Source organism: Ambystoma mexicanum, chromosome 9, assembly GCF_040938575.1.
Source record: "Ambystoma mexicanum isolate Mex_15411 chromosome 9, UKY_AmexF1_1, whole genome shotgun sequence".
Lineage (NCBI taxonomy): Eukaryota > Metazoa > Chordata > Amphibia > Caudata > Ambystomatidae > Ambystoma > Ambystoma mexicanum.
Genome location: NC_090931.1, coordinates 75,853,874 through 75,868,425, shown reverse-complemented (window position 1 = coordinate 75,868,425; position 14,552 = coordinate 75,853,874). Strand labels below are relative to the sequence as shown.

The window sequence follows — 14,552 nt, the reverse complement described above, 5'->3', positions numbered from 1 at the left end:
GAGGTTGATTGCAGCACCAGGGTTGGTTGCAGTACTGGGGTTGGTTGCAGCATCAGGGTTGGTTGCAGCATTGGGGTTGGTTGCAGCATTGGGGTTAGTTGCAGCACCGAGGTTGGTTGCAGCACTGAGGTTGGTTGCAGCACCAGGGTTGGTTGCAGCATCGGGGTTGGTTGCAGCACCAGGGTTGGTTACAGCACTGGGGTTGGTTGCAGCATCAGGTTTGGTTGCAGCATTGGGGTTGGTTGCAGCATTGGGGTTAGTTGCAGCACCGAGGTTGGTTGCAGCACCAGGGTTGATGCAACATCGGGGTTGGTTGCAGCATCGGGGTCGGTTGCAGCACCGAGGTTGGTTACAGCACCAGGGTTGGTTGCAGCACTGGGGTTGGTTGCAGCACCGGGGTTGGTTACAGATTCTTCTTTGCTTATTACATGAATGTGGTTGGGACCGAGGGCAGGTCAATGAGTTTCTTGATTCTGGTTTCTTTTGGTTCACTTTTGCACCACATGGTATTGAGTCTGATTGAGCGACTGGCCAACCTGTTCATGGGCAGGTCTTTGGCACCAGCTGTAGAATCAGTTTGCATGAAACAGTGGCACGGTTTCACCAGTTGTTTGACAAACTGCAGCTGTGACTTGCGAGCCTTCACCGGGGTCTCCTGCCGAAACAAGGTAAGTTTAAAGAACACAAGCCCCACTGCACCATGGAGGATGCCACGAGGCGATTACGGGTGACCTGGCCACAGCGTTTGCGCCCTAGTTGCGTTATTCTGCGGATCATTGCTTAGAAGAGCAAAGAAATGCAAGTCTAGAGGTGAAGAATTGGAGAATCTCTCCTTGGCCACAAGGAGCTACACTGGGAAGGTCTCTCTTGATATTTTGGTGGCCAAAGTTGTTCGATGTATAGGCGGCAACCTGAAAAAGACCCATTGCTGGTCGCTTTGGAATGGATCGGAGTGTTAGCTGCGTGTGTGTCTGCGTGCATGTGTGTGGCTATACTGTTGAGTGAAGCTGCAAACTTACCAACGTTTCACAATGGTGTGTGTTGTTATGTTATGATACGCTGTGTGCTGTATGCTAAGATGCCTTTTTACTGTTCCAAATCACCTGTAATGTGTAGTTTCAAAGCAGCCAGGCCTGTCCATGGAGTGGCGAGCTGTACCCAGCCAGGGCAATGGAGGCCTCGGTCTGCTGGAGGAAGGAAGGAAAGTGAGTGGGGGGCCATAAGAGAATGGGGAAGAGGGAAAAGGATGCTAGAAACACAGTGAGGGAGGGAGGGGTGGGAGGGCGTGCTTTGTGAAAGAAAGCACGTGTTGCAAAAGACAGGAGGGCTGTGTGTCCTAAAGTTATGTTATGTTACCTGAACTTGTAAAGCGCACGGTCGCCCTAGGGCATCATGGCGCTGGTGAGGAAGCTATCAAACAGGAAGCACAGTAATAGTCAGAGAGCTAAAATAAAGTAGTTTTCAGGGCTTTCCTGAAAGCCAGATGGTTGGAGATAGACTTGAGTGGCAGTGGGAGGGTGTTCCAAAGCCTTGCCGCAGCAATGGAAAAGGCTCTGCCACCGAGTCTTTCCCGGTTATACTTAGGAACCACCAAGAGATTGGTGTTCAGGGAACGAAGGTTGCGTTCCGTGATATAACGGACAAATTTGGTTTGAAGAAACTCAGCACCTAGGCCCTGGATTGCTCGGTGGACAATACACAGTGACTTGAACTTAACTCGCTGGGCCACTGGGAGCCAGTGGAGTTGACGAAGCACTGGCGAGATATGAGCTCCATAGGGGGAACCTGTGGCTAGTCTAGCTGCCAGGTTCTGTATACGTTGGAGACGTTGGAGAAGGCCCGTCGGCTGAGCGAGGTATAAGGAATTACAATAGTCCAACCGTGAGAGGACTAATGCAGCTACCACAGGAGGGCGCATAGCCTCTGGGATCATAGGAAGGACCCTCTTAAGTACCCTAATCTGGTGGTGGGCGGATTGGCAGACCGTAGAGACCTGATTTGTCATGGACAGGGAGGTGGAAAGAATGACTCCTAAGTTTTTTACTTTGTCCACTGGACAGGGCAAGGGGCCCAGTGAGGTAGGCCAAAAAGCAGGGGTCCATAATGACGGGCAGGGAGGGCAACCCACCAACATCACCTCAGTCTTGTCGCCATTAAGCTTGAGCCAATTTTGGTCCATCCAGACACCGACTGATGTCAAGCAGTCATGAAGAGAAGCTGAGACCTTGATATAATCCTGATCGAAACGGATCAGGATTTGGGTATCATCCGCGTAGGAATAACAATTAAGTCCATACGAGCGGATAAGGCAGACCAGCGCCCATATGTAGATATTGAATAGGATAGGAGAGAGAGAGGTTCCTTGGGGGACACCACAGGTGAGGGCACAAGGGACAGAGAGAAAAGGGGGCATAGCAAGGGTCTGAGTGCGGTCTGCAAGAAAAGAGGTGAACCAAGCCAGGACTGATCCAGAGATCCCGATTTGTGCTAGACGTGAGAGAAGAATAGGATGGTCCACCGTATCAAATGCGGCGGACAGATCCAGCAGAATCAAAGCTCCAACACCACCTGCGTCCGCGAGTCTGGACATGTCATCTTGCACTGAGACAAGCACACTCTCTGTTCCTCTTCCTGGCCTAAAACCTGCCTGGGCAGGATTAAAGATCTTAGAAGATTCCAGAAAGGAGGAGAGAAGGGGCGTGACCAGAGATTCCAAGAGTTTAGACAAGAACGGGAGCAGGGATATGGGGCGAAAATTAGAGGGGATAGTAGGATCAAGAGACGGCTTCTTAAGCAGGGGAATAACCCTAGCAGATTTAAGTTCCGGCGGAACCAGACCAGACTGGCATGAATTGTTTATAGCCGCTGTGACGTCAAACAGAATGTCTGGGGCAATAGTCTTCATCATACTTGCCGGAATAGCATCCTCTGGAGAAGAGGATTTAATTTTAAGAATCGCTGCTAGAACCTCTGCCTCAATGAATAGAGGAAAGGTGGACCAGCTGGCAGGGGGGTCAGTGAGGGTGAGTGGCACAAGGTTAGTAGTGCCGGAAGATTGCATAGCGAGAGATTTGGCGATGTTAGATCGTATCACATCGATTTTCGTAATAAAAAACGATGCTAGGTCATTGCATAGCTTTTGCGATGGTTTAACCATCGAGGTGAGGGGTTCAGAGGAGGAGAGTGATTGAACAATAGAAAATAGTGTTTTAGGTTTACATAGAGCACTTTCAATTTGTTGGGCGAAAAAAGTGGCTTTAGCCAGCTTGACATTGGCTAGGTAAGTGGAAAGGCTGAGCTTGTACAAGTCTTTAAGCAAAGGGTCGTAACTAACTCGCCATAAAGTGTTGTGGTGATTGGGTTGTGTTCCCAAGGCAGACACGGAGAATGGTCCATCAGCACGCAATGGAATGCTGGAGGCATCCGCGGCTCGAGAGGAGCATTTCGAGGGCTTGTTGCCCCCGTGAGCGCTGCACCCAGGGTCACACCCCAGAAAGGTCATTCTGTGACTGTCATGTCTGAGGCATGAGTGGCCTTCTCAAGAAGAGGCAGTCTATAACTTGCAGTCCCATTTCCATGTTCTCCCGGCACTTTTAAATATGATCAATTTCTCTTGAAATGTTGATGTTTGTTTCACATGTCCTGTTATATTGAAAATCTCGATTTCACATTTCCCTTTCCACCTGGACTAGGCAGGAGCCCTACACATTTCCCTTTCCACCTGGACTAGGCAGGAGCCCTACACATTTCCCTTTCCACCTGGACTAGGCAGGAGCCCTACACATTTCCCTTTCCACCTGGACTAGGCAGGAGCCCTACACATTTCCCTTTCCACCTGGACTAGGCAGGAGCCCTACACATTTCCCTTTCCACCTGGACTAGGCAGGAGCCCTACACATTTCCCTTTAGACGCTTTGCTTTCATATGGCTTTTGCTCAGGATTCTGTTGGAATGAAGCGCACCCCCTCCCTTTATTTTCAGTGTTCAGATTAGTCCCACCTGGCATTAGCTTGTTTAAATGTACACCTGTATTTTCCTTCCTGTAGTGCATATCAGATTGTAGGCCTGACTTTTTGCTGAGATAGGTTTGTCCCAGCAGGGTAACGCAGACCTCATCATGTGTTGGGCCTTAGCCCTTAAATGCGGCAGTAACGCCATTACCACTGCATTTAAAGGCTGGCCCAATCAGGAGTTGGGCAGTAAGTTTTACCTCCAGCTTTTTGATGGGGTAAAAATGCCCACTTACCGCCCGTTTTTGGCACTATTACCGCCAGTGGTAATTGAACACCCGAACCCTGTTGTGTACCATGGACCCAATGGGGAATGGTGATTTACCGCCCCTCATGCCCCACAACTAGGGATCTCGTGCAAAATGCACCAGACCGAGTTGCAGGAACACAAATTGTATTGGGCGGTGTCCCGGCGCAATTAGCGCTGGTATACCGCCCATGTCATGATACTGTAGCGTGTCTGTTTTATGCATGATGTGCTGCAAACCACAACAGACCTGGGTGACAACAGGCTAATGTTAAAGAGAAAGAAAACGGTCACATTGACTACATTCTGATCTGCCGGCATTCGTGCAAAGCGTAAAGATGCTGGATAACGTTTCTATTTATGAATTGGCAGTTTTCCTATCTGAAAGTTCAAGGCTAGCTAATGAATTGTTACTATTCGCCGAGTCATTAGCGATGACATATTACTATTAGTCGCGCCACTGCTGGCCTAACGAGATGCACCCCTCATTCCCTGTCTGAAAACGGTGGGTACATTTCCTGCCCAAAGAGTAACATTGGTCCCCACACACCTAAGCAGACTCCTATCTCCCCCATAATGGGACACTGCAGACCTGTACTCTGGTCTTGAACACTGCTTTATAAAGTGTGGAACTGTCACCAACAACTCCTCGCTCAACTTTCTCACAGCTGGTGGTGTTATTAAGAGAAGGCCTGACCTGTCATATGACACTCACGGCAAATGTAGGACAGGTGGCCAGACTGATGGAGAACAACTGACAGAGAGCCACTGACGGAGAGCCACTGACGGAGAGCCACTGACATAGAACCACTGACAGAGAACCACTGACAGAGAACCACTGACGGAGAGCCACTGATGGGAGAACCCCTGATGGAGAGCCACTGATGGAGAGCCACTGATGGAGAGCCACTGATGGAGAGCCACTGACGGAGAACCACTGATGGAGAACCACTGATGGAGAGCCACTGTCAGAGAACCACTGAAGGAGAACCGCTGACGGAGAACCACTGACGGAGAGCCACTGACAGAGAACCACTGACCGAGAACCACTGAGCCACTGGCAGAGAGCCACTGAGGGAGAACCACTGAGAGAGAACCACTGAAGGAGAATCACTGATGGGGAGCCACTGAGGGAGAACCACTGAGAGAGAACCACTGATGGAGAACCAATGATGGAGAGCCAGTGATGGAGAACCACTGATGGGAGAACCCCTGACGGAGAGCCACTGATGGAGAGCCACTGATGGAGAGCCACTGACGGAGAACCACTGACGGAGAACCACTGATGGAGAGCCACTGTCAGAGAACCACTGAAGGAGAACCACTGACGGAGAACCACTGATGGAGAACCAATGATGGAGAACCACTGACGGAGAACCACTGAGCCACTGACAGAGAACCACTGACGGAGAACCACTGACGGAGAACCGCTGATGGAGAGCCAATGACGGAGAACCAGTCATGGAGAACCACTGACAGAGAACCACTGACGGAGACCCACTGAGAGAGAACCACTAATGGAGAACCAATGACGGAGAGCCAGTGACGGAGAGCCACTGACGGAGAACCACTGATGGAGAACCACTGATAGAGAGCCATTGATGGAGAGCCACTGACGGAGAGCAACTGATGGAGAACCGTTGACGGAGAACCACTGACAGAGAGCCACTGAGGGAGAACCACTGAGAGAGAACCACTGACAGAGAACCACTGAAGGAGAATCACTGATGGAGAGCCACTGAGGGAGAACCACTGAGAGAGAACCACTGATGGAGAACCAATGATGGAGAGCCAGTGATGGAGAACCACTGACGGAGAACCACTGACGGAGAGCCACTGATAGAGAGCCACTGACGGAGAACCACTGACGGAGAACCACTGACGGAGAGCCACTAATGGAGAACCACTGACGGAGAGCCACTAATGGAGAACCACTGATGGAGAACCAATGATGGAGAGCTAGTGATGGAGAGCTAATGATGGAGAACCAGTGATGGAGAACGACTGACAGAGAACCACTGATGGAGAACCACTGAGAGAGAACGACTGATGGAGAACCAATGATGGAGAGCCAGTGATGGAGAGCTAATGATGGAGAACCACTGATGGAGAGCCACTGATGGAGAACCACTGAGGGAGAACCACTGATGGATAACCACTAATGGAGAGCCACTGACAGAGAACCACTGACAGAGAGCCACTGACGGAGAGCCACTGACGGAGAGCCACTGACAGAGAACCACTGATGGAGAGCTACTGATGGAGAACCACTGATGGAGAACCACTGATGGAGAGCCAATGATGGAGACCAATGATGGGGAACCACTGACAGAGAACCACTGACAGAGAACCACTCAGGGAGAACCACTAATTGAGATTACTGATGGGGAGCCTCTGACCAAGAACCACTGATGTAGAACCACTGATAGAAAACCACTGATGGAGAGCCATTGATGGAGATCCATTGATGGAGAGCCACTGATGGGGAACCCCTGGCCGAGAACCACTGATGGAGAGCCACTGACGGGGAACCACTGATCGAGAACCACTGACAGAGAGTCACTGATGGACAACCACTAATGGAGAACCACTGATGGTGAAACACTGATGGAGAGCCACTGACGGAGAGCCACTGATGGAGAGCCACAGATGGAGTCCAACTGATGGAGAGCCACTGATGGAGAGCCATTAATGGATAACCACTAACTGAGATCACTGATGGGGAGCCTTTGACCAGGAACCACTGCAGGAGAACCACTGATGGAGAGCCACCGATGGAGAACCCCTACCCGAGAACCACTGATGGAGAGCCACTAACTGAGATCACTGGTGGGGAGCCTCTGACCAGGAACCACTGCTGGAGAACCACTGATGGAGAGCCACTGATGGAAACCCCCTACCTGAGAAGCACTGATGGAGAGCCAGTGATGGAGAACTAATGATGGAGAGCCAATGATGGATAACCAATGATGGAGAGCCACTGTTGGAGAGCCACTGATGGAGAGCCACTGATGGAGAACCACTAATTGAGATCACTGATGGGGAGCCTCTGACCAAGAACCACTGATGTATAACCACTGATAGAAAACCACTGATAGAAAACCACTGATGGAAAGCCATTGATGATGAGCCACTGATGGAGAACCACTGATGGAGAACCACTGATGGAGAACCACTGACAGAGAGTCACTGTTGGACAACCACTAATGGAGAACCACTGATGGCGAAACACTGATGGAGAGCCCCTGACGGAGAGTCACTGATGGACAACCACTAATGGAGAACCACTGATGGTGAAACACTGATGCAGAGCCACTGACGGAAAGCCACTGATGGAGAACAACTGATTAAGATCACTGATGGGGAGCTTCTGACCGGGAACCACTGCTGGAGAACCACTGATGGAGAGCCACTAATGGAGAACCCCTAGCAAAGAACCACTGATGGAGAGCCATGGATCGAGAAATGCTGGCTAAGAACCACTGATGGAGAACCACTGATGGAGAGCCACTGATGGACAACCACTAATGGAGAACCACTGATGGAGAACCCCTAGCCGAGAACCACTGATGGAGAACCACTGATGGAGAACCCCGAGCCGAAAACCACTGATGGAGAGCCACTGATGGAGGGCCACTGATGTATAACCACTCATAGAAAACCATTGATGGAGAGCCATTGATGGAGAGCCACTGACAGAGAACCACGGACGGAGAACCACTGATGGAGAACCACTGACAGAGAGTCACTGATGGACAACCACTAATGGAGAACCACTGATGGAGAACCCCTAGCCGAAAACCACTGATGGAGAGCCACTGATGGAGAGCCACTGATGTATAACCACTGATAGAAAACCCTTGATGGAGAGCCATATGACGGAGAACCACGGATGGAGAACCACTGATGGAGAACCACTGACAGAGAGTCACTGATGGACAACCACTAATGGAGAACCACTGATGGAGAACCCCCAGCCGAGAACCACTGATGAAGAACCACTGATGGAGAGCCACTGATGGAGAGCCACTGATGGAGAGCCACTGATGGAGAACCACTGACGGAGAACCACTGATAGAAAACCCCTGATGCAGAACCCCCGACCAAGTACCACTGATGGAGAACCACTAATGGAGAACCACTGATGCAGAACCCCTGACCGAGAACCACTGATGGAGAACCACTAATGGAGAACCACTGATGCAGAACCCCCGACCAAGAACCACTGATGGAGAACCACTGTCAGAAACCCCTCGGCATCAGAGTTGTTGCCTGTCCTCACCTTCAGGTTCTGGAACTCCTTGTCCTCCTCCTTTAGAACCTCCAGCTGTTTCAGGACAGAATCCTGCTGGAACTCTCCCCGGTCCATCTGTGAAAAATTAGAAGACACCAGAGTCAAACTGACACCTAAGGGTAGATGTACAAAGCAGCACTGCTTGTTTCCATGACAATCAGGGGACGGGGGGGTGGCCTGGTGGGTAGGTTTCAAGCCTGGATTCCGGGTGCCCTGGCTCTAACCTTGTCTTTAACAGCTGACCAAAAATGCTGCACTTCTGAGAAGATGATGTAATCATCCTGAGCCTCAGCGCCATTATAGGCCAATGTGAGGCGCGCTGATGAGCATCAGTGTTGCGCGCACTGATGAGCACCAGTATTACACATGCTGATGAGCACCAGAATTACGCGCGTTGATGAGCACCAGCATTACGCGCGCTTGATGAGCACCAGTGTTACGCATACGGATGAGCACCAGTATTACGCACGCTGATAAGCACCAGCACCGATCAACACCAGTGTTGCGCGCACTGATGAGCACCAGTATTACGCATGCTTATGAGCACCTGTATTACGTGCGTTGATGAGCACCAGTATTATGCGCGCTTGATGAGCACCAGTGTTACGCACACTGATGAGCACCAGTATTACGCATGCTGATGAGCACCAGTATTAGGCGCGCTTTGATGAGCACCAATGTTACGCACACTGATGAGCACCAGTATTATGCACGTTGATGAGCACCGGTATTACGCGTGCTTGACGAGCACCAGTATTACGGGAGCTTGATGAGCACCAGTATTACGTACGCTGATGAGCACCAGTGTTACGCACACTGATGTACACCAGTATTATGCGCGCTGATGAGCACCAGTATTACGCGTGCCGATGAGCACCAGTAATACGCGCGCTTCATGAGCATCAGTATTATTTGCGTTTGATGAGCACCAGTATTATGTGCGTTTGATGAGCACCAGTATTATGTGCGCTTGATGAGCACCAGTATTATGCGCGATGATGAGCACCGGTATTACAGGCGACCCAGCCGTTCTCCCTGGAAGGACCTGGAGCCAACTCAATCGACGTGTTGCATCATACAAGTCTTGCTCACCCACTGCCTTTGGGCCACAAGGACATTCAACCAGAGAGGCGACTAATTAAGAATTGTTTAAGTGGACGAGGCTTGCTGTGGGCAGGCGCCCTCCACTAGCTCCCTGGCGTTCCACTGCCAGGATACCATGCCTTTTATCTGCCACCATCCATGAGGTTCAATGTCCTCCTGGTGCCCTCTCCATCTTGCCTGGTGATGAGGGCCAGGTAGAGGAGGGCTATGGACTACGGTTGGAGTGTGGACTCCATTTCTATGAGTCCAGGAGCAGCAGGGGCAACCAGCTGGCACGGAGCCCAGAACCTCCAACGTGCAGCACTTTACCCATACCCCTAGTTTTGTTTCCTTTGGCTAAAGAAGCCGGTGCTTTAATTGCACTCGCCTATTGTGCACATGTGGGCCTACCTCTCCCATGCCTCAGGCAGCCCCCTCTATGCCTTTCAATGCCATACATGTAGAATAACCACCAAGAAAAGCAGTGCCCTTGAGGCCCGATGAGTGAGGACAGGCATTTGGTACAGAAAAATATTGCACAACTTTACTGCAATGTTGCAGTGAAGCCGCTGTAGGGCGTTCGGGCGCTCGCCCACTGTAAAGGCCTTCAGTTGACAAGATCTTGGGTGTGGCTAGAAGCCATTGTATGACGGAAATGTTGCACTCGGCAATAGCACACGGCACAATTGACCCCGCAATAAGTTGCATTGCATGACACATTTGCAATAACCATGCACTTCAAATGTGGTACCTGCTACGTGCATAAAGACGGAAGATTAGAGCAGGGATGGAGCCATGCTGTTATCGACCAACGGAGGGAGTCATTATCGTGGGATAATGACCTGCCACTTTGCTTCGGCCATAACTTGGGGAAAGATTATTAGCCCGAGATTTAATAATGCCCCCACAGGTCTGTAAAGCTGTCAGCTCATAGTAGTAATAGAAATACAGGACTTGCTGTTGTGGTAGTGAAGTAAAAAAAGAGTCTGATAAAATTGCAAAATATGTTAGTAGTTGGTTTTGTTTTGCAATATTGAAATAATAGAAGACACGAAAATGTGCCAGGAGATGCTTAATGACTTGCCGCCTTTGGGGTCTTCTGGGGGGATGCCTTGGGAAACGTGTGAAAGGGGTGCGAGGAGCGGCCTAATTACTTTCTGTTGTTTGCCTGTCGCTTCTTGAAGCCAGAATAATGGCAACCTATTAGGGTTCACCAGTTATTGACGGCTTTCAAAGTATTCTGATTGGCTAAGAGGAGGTCAATAATGATTTTCCTGTGCCAATTAAGGCTAAGCCCCCAAATCGTTGGGCAGCGGATGCCATTAGGTGCCCACAAAGCCCCACCCCAGGGGGCAGGGGGAAGCCATCCTGCAGAGCACAGAGCAGCCTTCCATTTCCCTGAACCAGGCTGGAAGGACGATTCTGATGGAAGACCTGGTGAAAGTACCTGGAATCTGCTCGAAATCCTCGCTCCTGATTGGCTGAACTAATCGGAACATTCCGTAAAGGGTGCTGATTTGCATTAATGCCTGAATGGCTGTTAGACGGCATTGCTCCAGTCAGGTCATTACATTTCTCTGCTGGCCTCATCCTTCAGTAGAGATTGGACTCACAGCCCAATTCACAGTTTCTTAGAATTTAGGGCTTCTGGACTCATCGAAGGAGTCTTTTTGCAGTTTGCACCTTTTGTAAATTCTAACTTTCCAAATATTGGTACGATAGACGTGCCTTAGAGAGGCTCAGCTTCACCTCACTGATGAGGCCCGACTAGGCTGAAACACGTGTATGGGGTTTCTGATGGTACTCTTCTTCAGTGGAGAATTGCCATAGCATTTCGGTGCTGGATTGCCCTTGTGGGTGGAACAGAGACTGATATGCAAATAGTTATTTCTCCTCTGTGAAGGGCGCAGTGAGCTAAATCGTGGTTGTAGGCCCTCCTGATTGGGACAAATTCCATAGAACAGGGCATTTGACCCATGTTCGTTCTCACTAGATAGAGGGGTACCCACACTGCTTTGTAACTTTCTAAAACGTGAGGTTTTACCCTAAGTAACCCAGGGTCCTTCAGATGTGCACCCATTGCTCACAGTGTCTTAGAGAGGCTAAGTTTCACCTCACTGGGGAAATCCCAACATGGCTGAAACACGTGTCTGGTGTTGCGGATGGTACTCTTCTTCAGTGGAGAATTGCCCAGCATTTCAGTGCTGGATTGCCCTTGTGGGTGGGACCAGAGTGATATGCAAATGGATATTTCTCCGCTGTGAAGGGTGCAGGGAGCTAAAATGTGGTTGTAGACCCTCCTGAGTGGTAGAAATTCCATTGAACAGGGTATTTGAACCATGTTTGTTCTTAATAGAGGGGCTCCCACGCTCCTTTTTTAATTTTGTAAAACTTGGGGTTTCACCATAAGTAACCCAGGGTAATCCAGACGTGGACCCCTTGCTCACTGTGCCTTAGAGAGGCTCAGCTTCACCTCAGTGATGAGGCCCCAATAGGCTGAAACACATGTCTGGTGTTGCTGTTGGTACTCTTGTTCAGAGGACAATTGCCTGGCATTTCTGTGCTGGACTGCCCTTGTGAGTGGAACCAGACCATATGCAAATGAATATTTCTCCCCCTTGAAGGATGCAGTGAGCAAAAACGTGGTTATCACCCTCCTGAGTGGAAGAACCTCCATAGAACAGGTTATTTGAGCCATGTTCATTCTCACTAAAGCAGCTCCCACGACCCTTTTTAATTTTTATTAAACATGTAATCTGGCCCGTCACCACCTTAGTGGTCTTCCAGCACCTGACCTTGTCCAAGAAGTAGTGCACTGTGTGCCCGCCGGGGAGTCAGTAGAACGTGTTTCTTTACTTTGACTAGTTAGAGATACGCATGAGAGAACATTTAAGGAATGTGCAGCCAGTTTTACAATCAGGATTTAGCTGTGATGGCAGTATCTAGAACAGACGACAGCTGGTGTTGAATATTACAAAGACATTTCGACAAGAAATACGCACAGAAGGAAATATTGCAGTGGTTCGAGCTGTCCTGCAACCCAAAGGATGCCTTACCATAGAAAGTCGGCAATATGAGGCTGCACCCGTTGAGGATGGGGCAACAGTGAAGCAGGACAAGGGTCTATACAAACAAACTGGAGCAGAGAGGAGTCTGACAAAGGGGCTACTCAACATGCATGTACACGGGGGTAGCACCTCATGAGAGGGGGTGTTGAAGGTTCGGTGGGGATGGGATGATGTGCTGCAGGAACCACTTCCAGGGAGAGGAGATGGCGCTTTAGACCTGCCTTTAGCACAATGATGTTGGGGATGTTTTTGAAATCTGTGCCCAGGGCGTGCCATTGGATGGGAGCAATGGGGGTGAACAGGGGTGTTGCTAGATCTGGAAAAGATCTGGGGCTACGCTAATGTCGGGTCTGTCGGGATTCGGGGCTAGCTATAGCCTTTCAGTTGTAGCCCCTGAGCTTCTATCCAAGGCTATATCCAAAAGACCCAGGGATATGGCCCCCTCAGCACCCCCCTAGCAACGCCTCTGAGGGTGAAGAAGGGGAAAGGGGAGGGTTTGCAGTGTCAGCGAGGAGCGGAACCATTGAGTGGGGCACTGGAACGAGGGACGTGCTTGAGATAGTGGTGGCCAGCTAAGGGGACAGGGCTCTTGTGCGCGGTTGCTTGAAAGACAAGCGGAAGGAATTTGAAGCGGGCATGGAAGCGCTGCAAGCAGCTTAGTGCTTTTAGCATGCTCTCTCAAGTTGCCGTAGCGCCACCTCTCCCAAGTCCCATGACGTTTCCCTTAGAACCCCTCCCCTGGGGTTATGCGTCATGCCTCAAATGTGTTTATTCCCAGGGGCATTGGATGCCCCTATCTCCCCTCCCCCCATCCTTGCCTTGCATCTTCACATGGCTTGACTCGTGTTGCCTGTCTAGTGCAGAGCCAGCAGGTGGTGCTGTGTTTTCTTCGCCGCTCTGGATCATTGCGCTGCAAGACACGCGCAGCCTTCCGACGAGTGAAAAATATGGATGAGATTCACACAATCCTCCGATTCCGCTGCTGTTGTGGCTATTCAACTGAAACTACCTTCAAGATGCAGCCTTATGTCCTGAGCCCCCTTTTCCACCAAAGTTTCTTTGCATTCATTTCCTTTCACTTCAAGTTTTCTTAAATGACCTCTGGCTTTTGCGCGTGAAGATTCAGCGCTAAGCAAATGAGTGCTCGGCCTGCAAGGCTTAGTTTGCAAATGACACTGGTGTAGACACTGAAAAGGCACATACACACCAAACCACTGAAATGAAAAAGCAAGGAGGAAGTGATTTTTTCCCCATTTGCATTTGTGTTAGACCGTGTAGATCCCGTTATTAACAGAGGTGACCTGAGCATTTCAGGGGGGGTCTGGTCAGTAGCACAAACGATGCGCAGACAAATGCCAGTGCATGCATTATTGTGGAGTTTGCTGGGAGTGCATTTCACAGTGACAGGCCCTTACAAAAAGAAATGAAAACATTTCTATCCCTGTTGAATGCCTGTGCATGCATTATTGTGGAGAGTTTGCTGGGAGTGCATTTCACAGTGACAGGCCCTTACAAAAAGAAATGAAAACATTTCTACCCCTGTTGAATGCCTGTGCATGCATTATTGTGGAGAGTTTGTTGGGAGTGTGTTTCACAGTGACAGGCCCTTACAAAAAGAAATAAAAACATTTCTATCTCTGTTGAATGCCTGTGCATGCATTATTGTGGAGAGTTTGCTGGGATGCTGGGAGTGTGTTTCACAGTGACAGGCCCTTACAAAAAGAAATAAAAACATTTCTATCCCTGTTGAATGCATTATTGTGGAGAGTTTGCTGGGAGTGTGTTTCACAGTGACAGGCCCTTACAAAAAGAAATGAAAACATTTCTATCTCTGTTGAATGCCTGTGCAT

The 14,552-nt window shown here is 49.9% G+C and overlaps 1 protein-coding gene across 1 annotated transcript in view; it reads right to left on the bottom strand.

Annotated features, from left to right (window-relative positions):
* KIRREL3 (kirre like nephrin family adhesion molecule 3) overlaps positions 1-14,552 on the bottom strand; it is a 961,667-nt gene that overhangs the window by 26,188 nt on the left and 920,927 nt on the right. Inside the window, exon 13 of the mRNA XM_069613887.1 lies at positions 8,540-8,626. Coding sequence (XP_069469988.1) covers positions 8,540-8,626 — 87 coding nt within the window. The remainder of the gene's footprint in view (positions 1-8,539; positions 8,627-14,552) is intronic.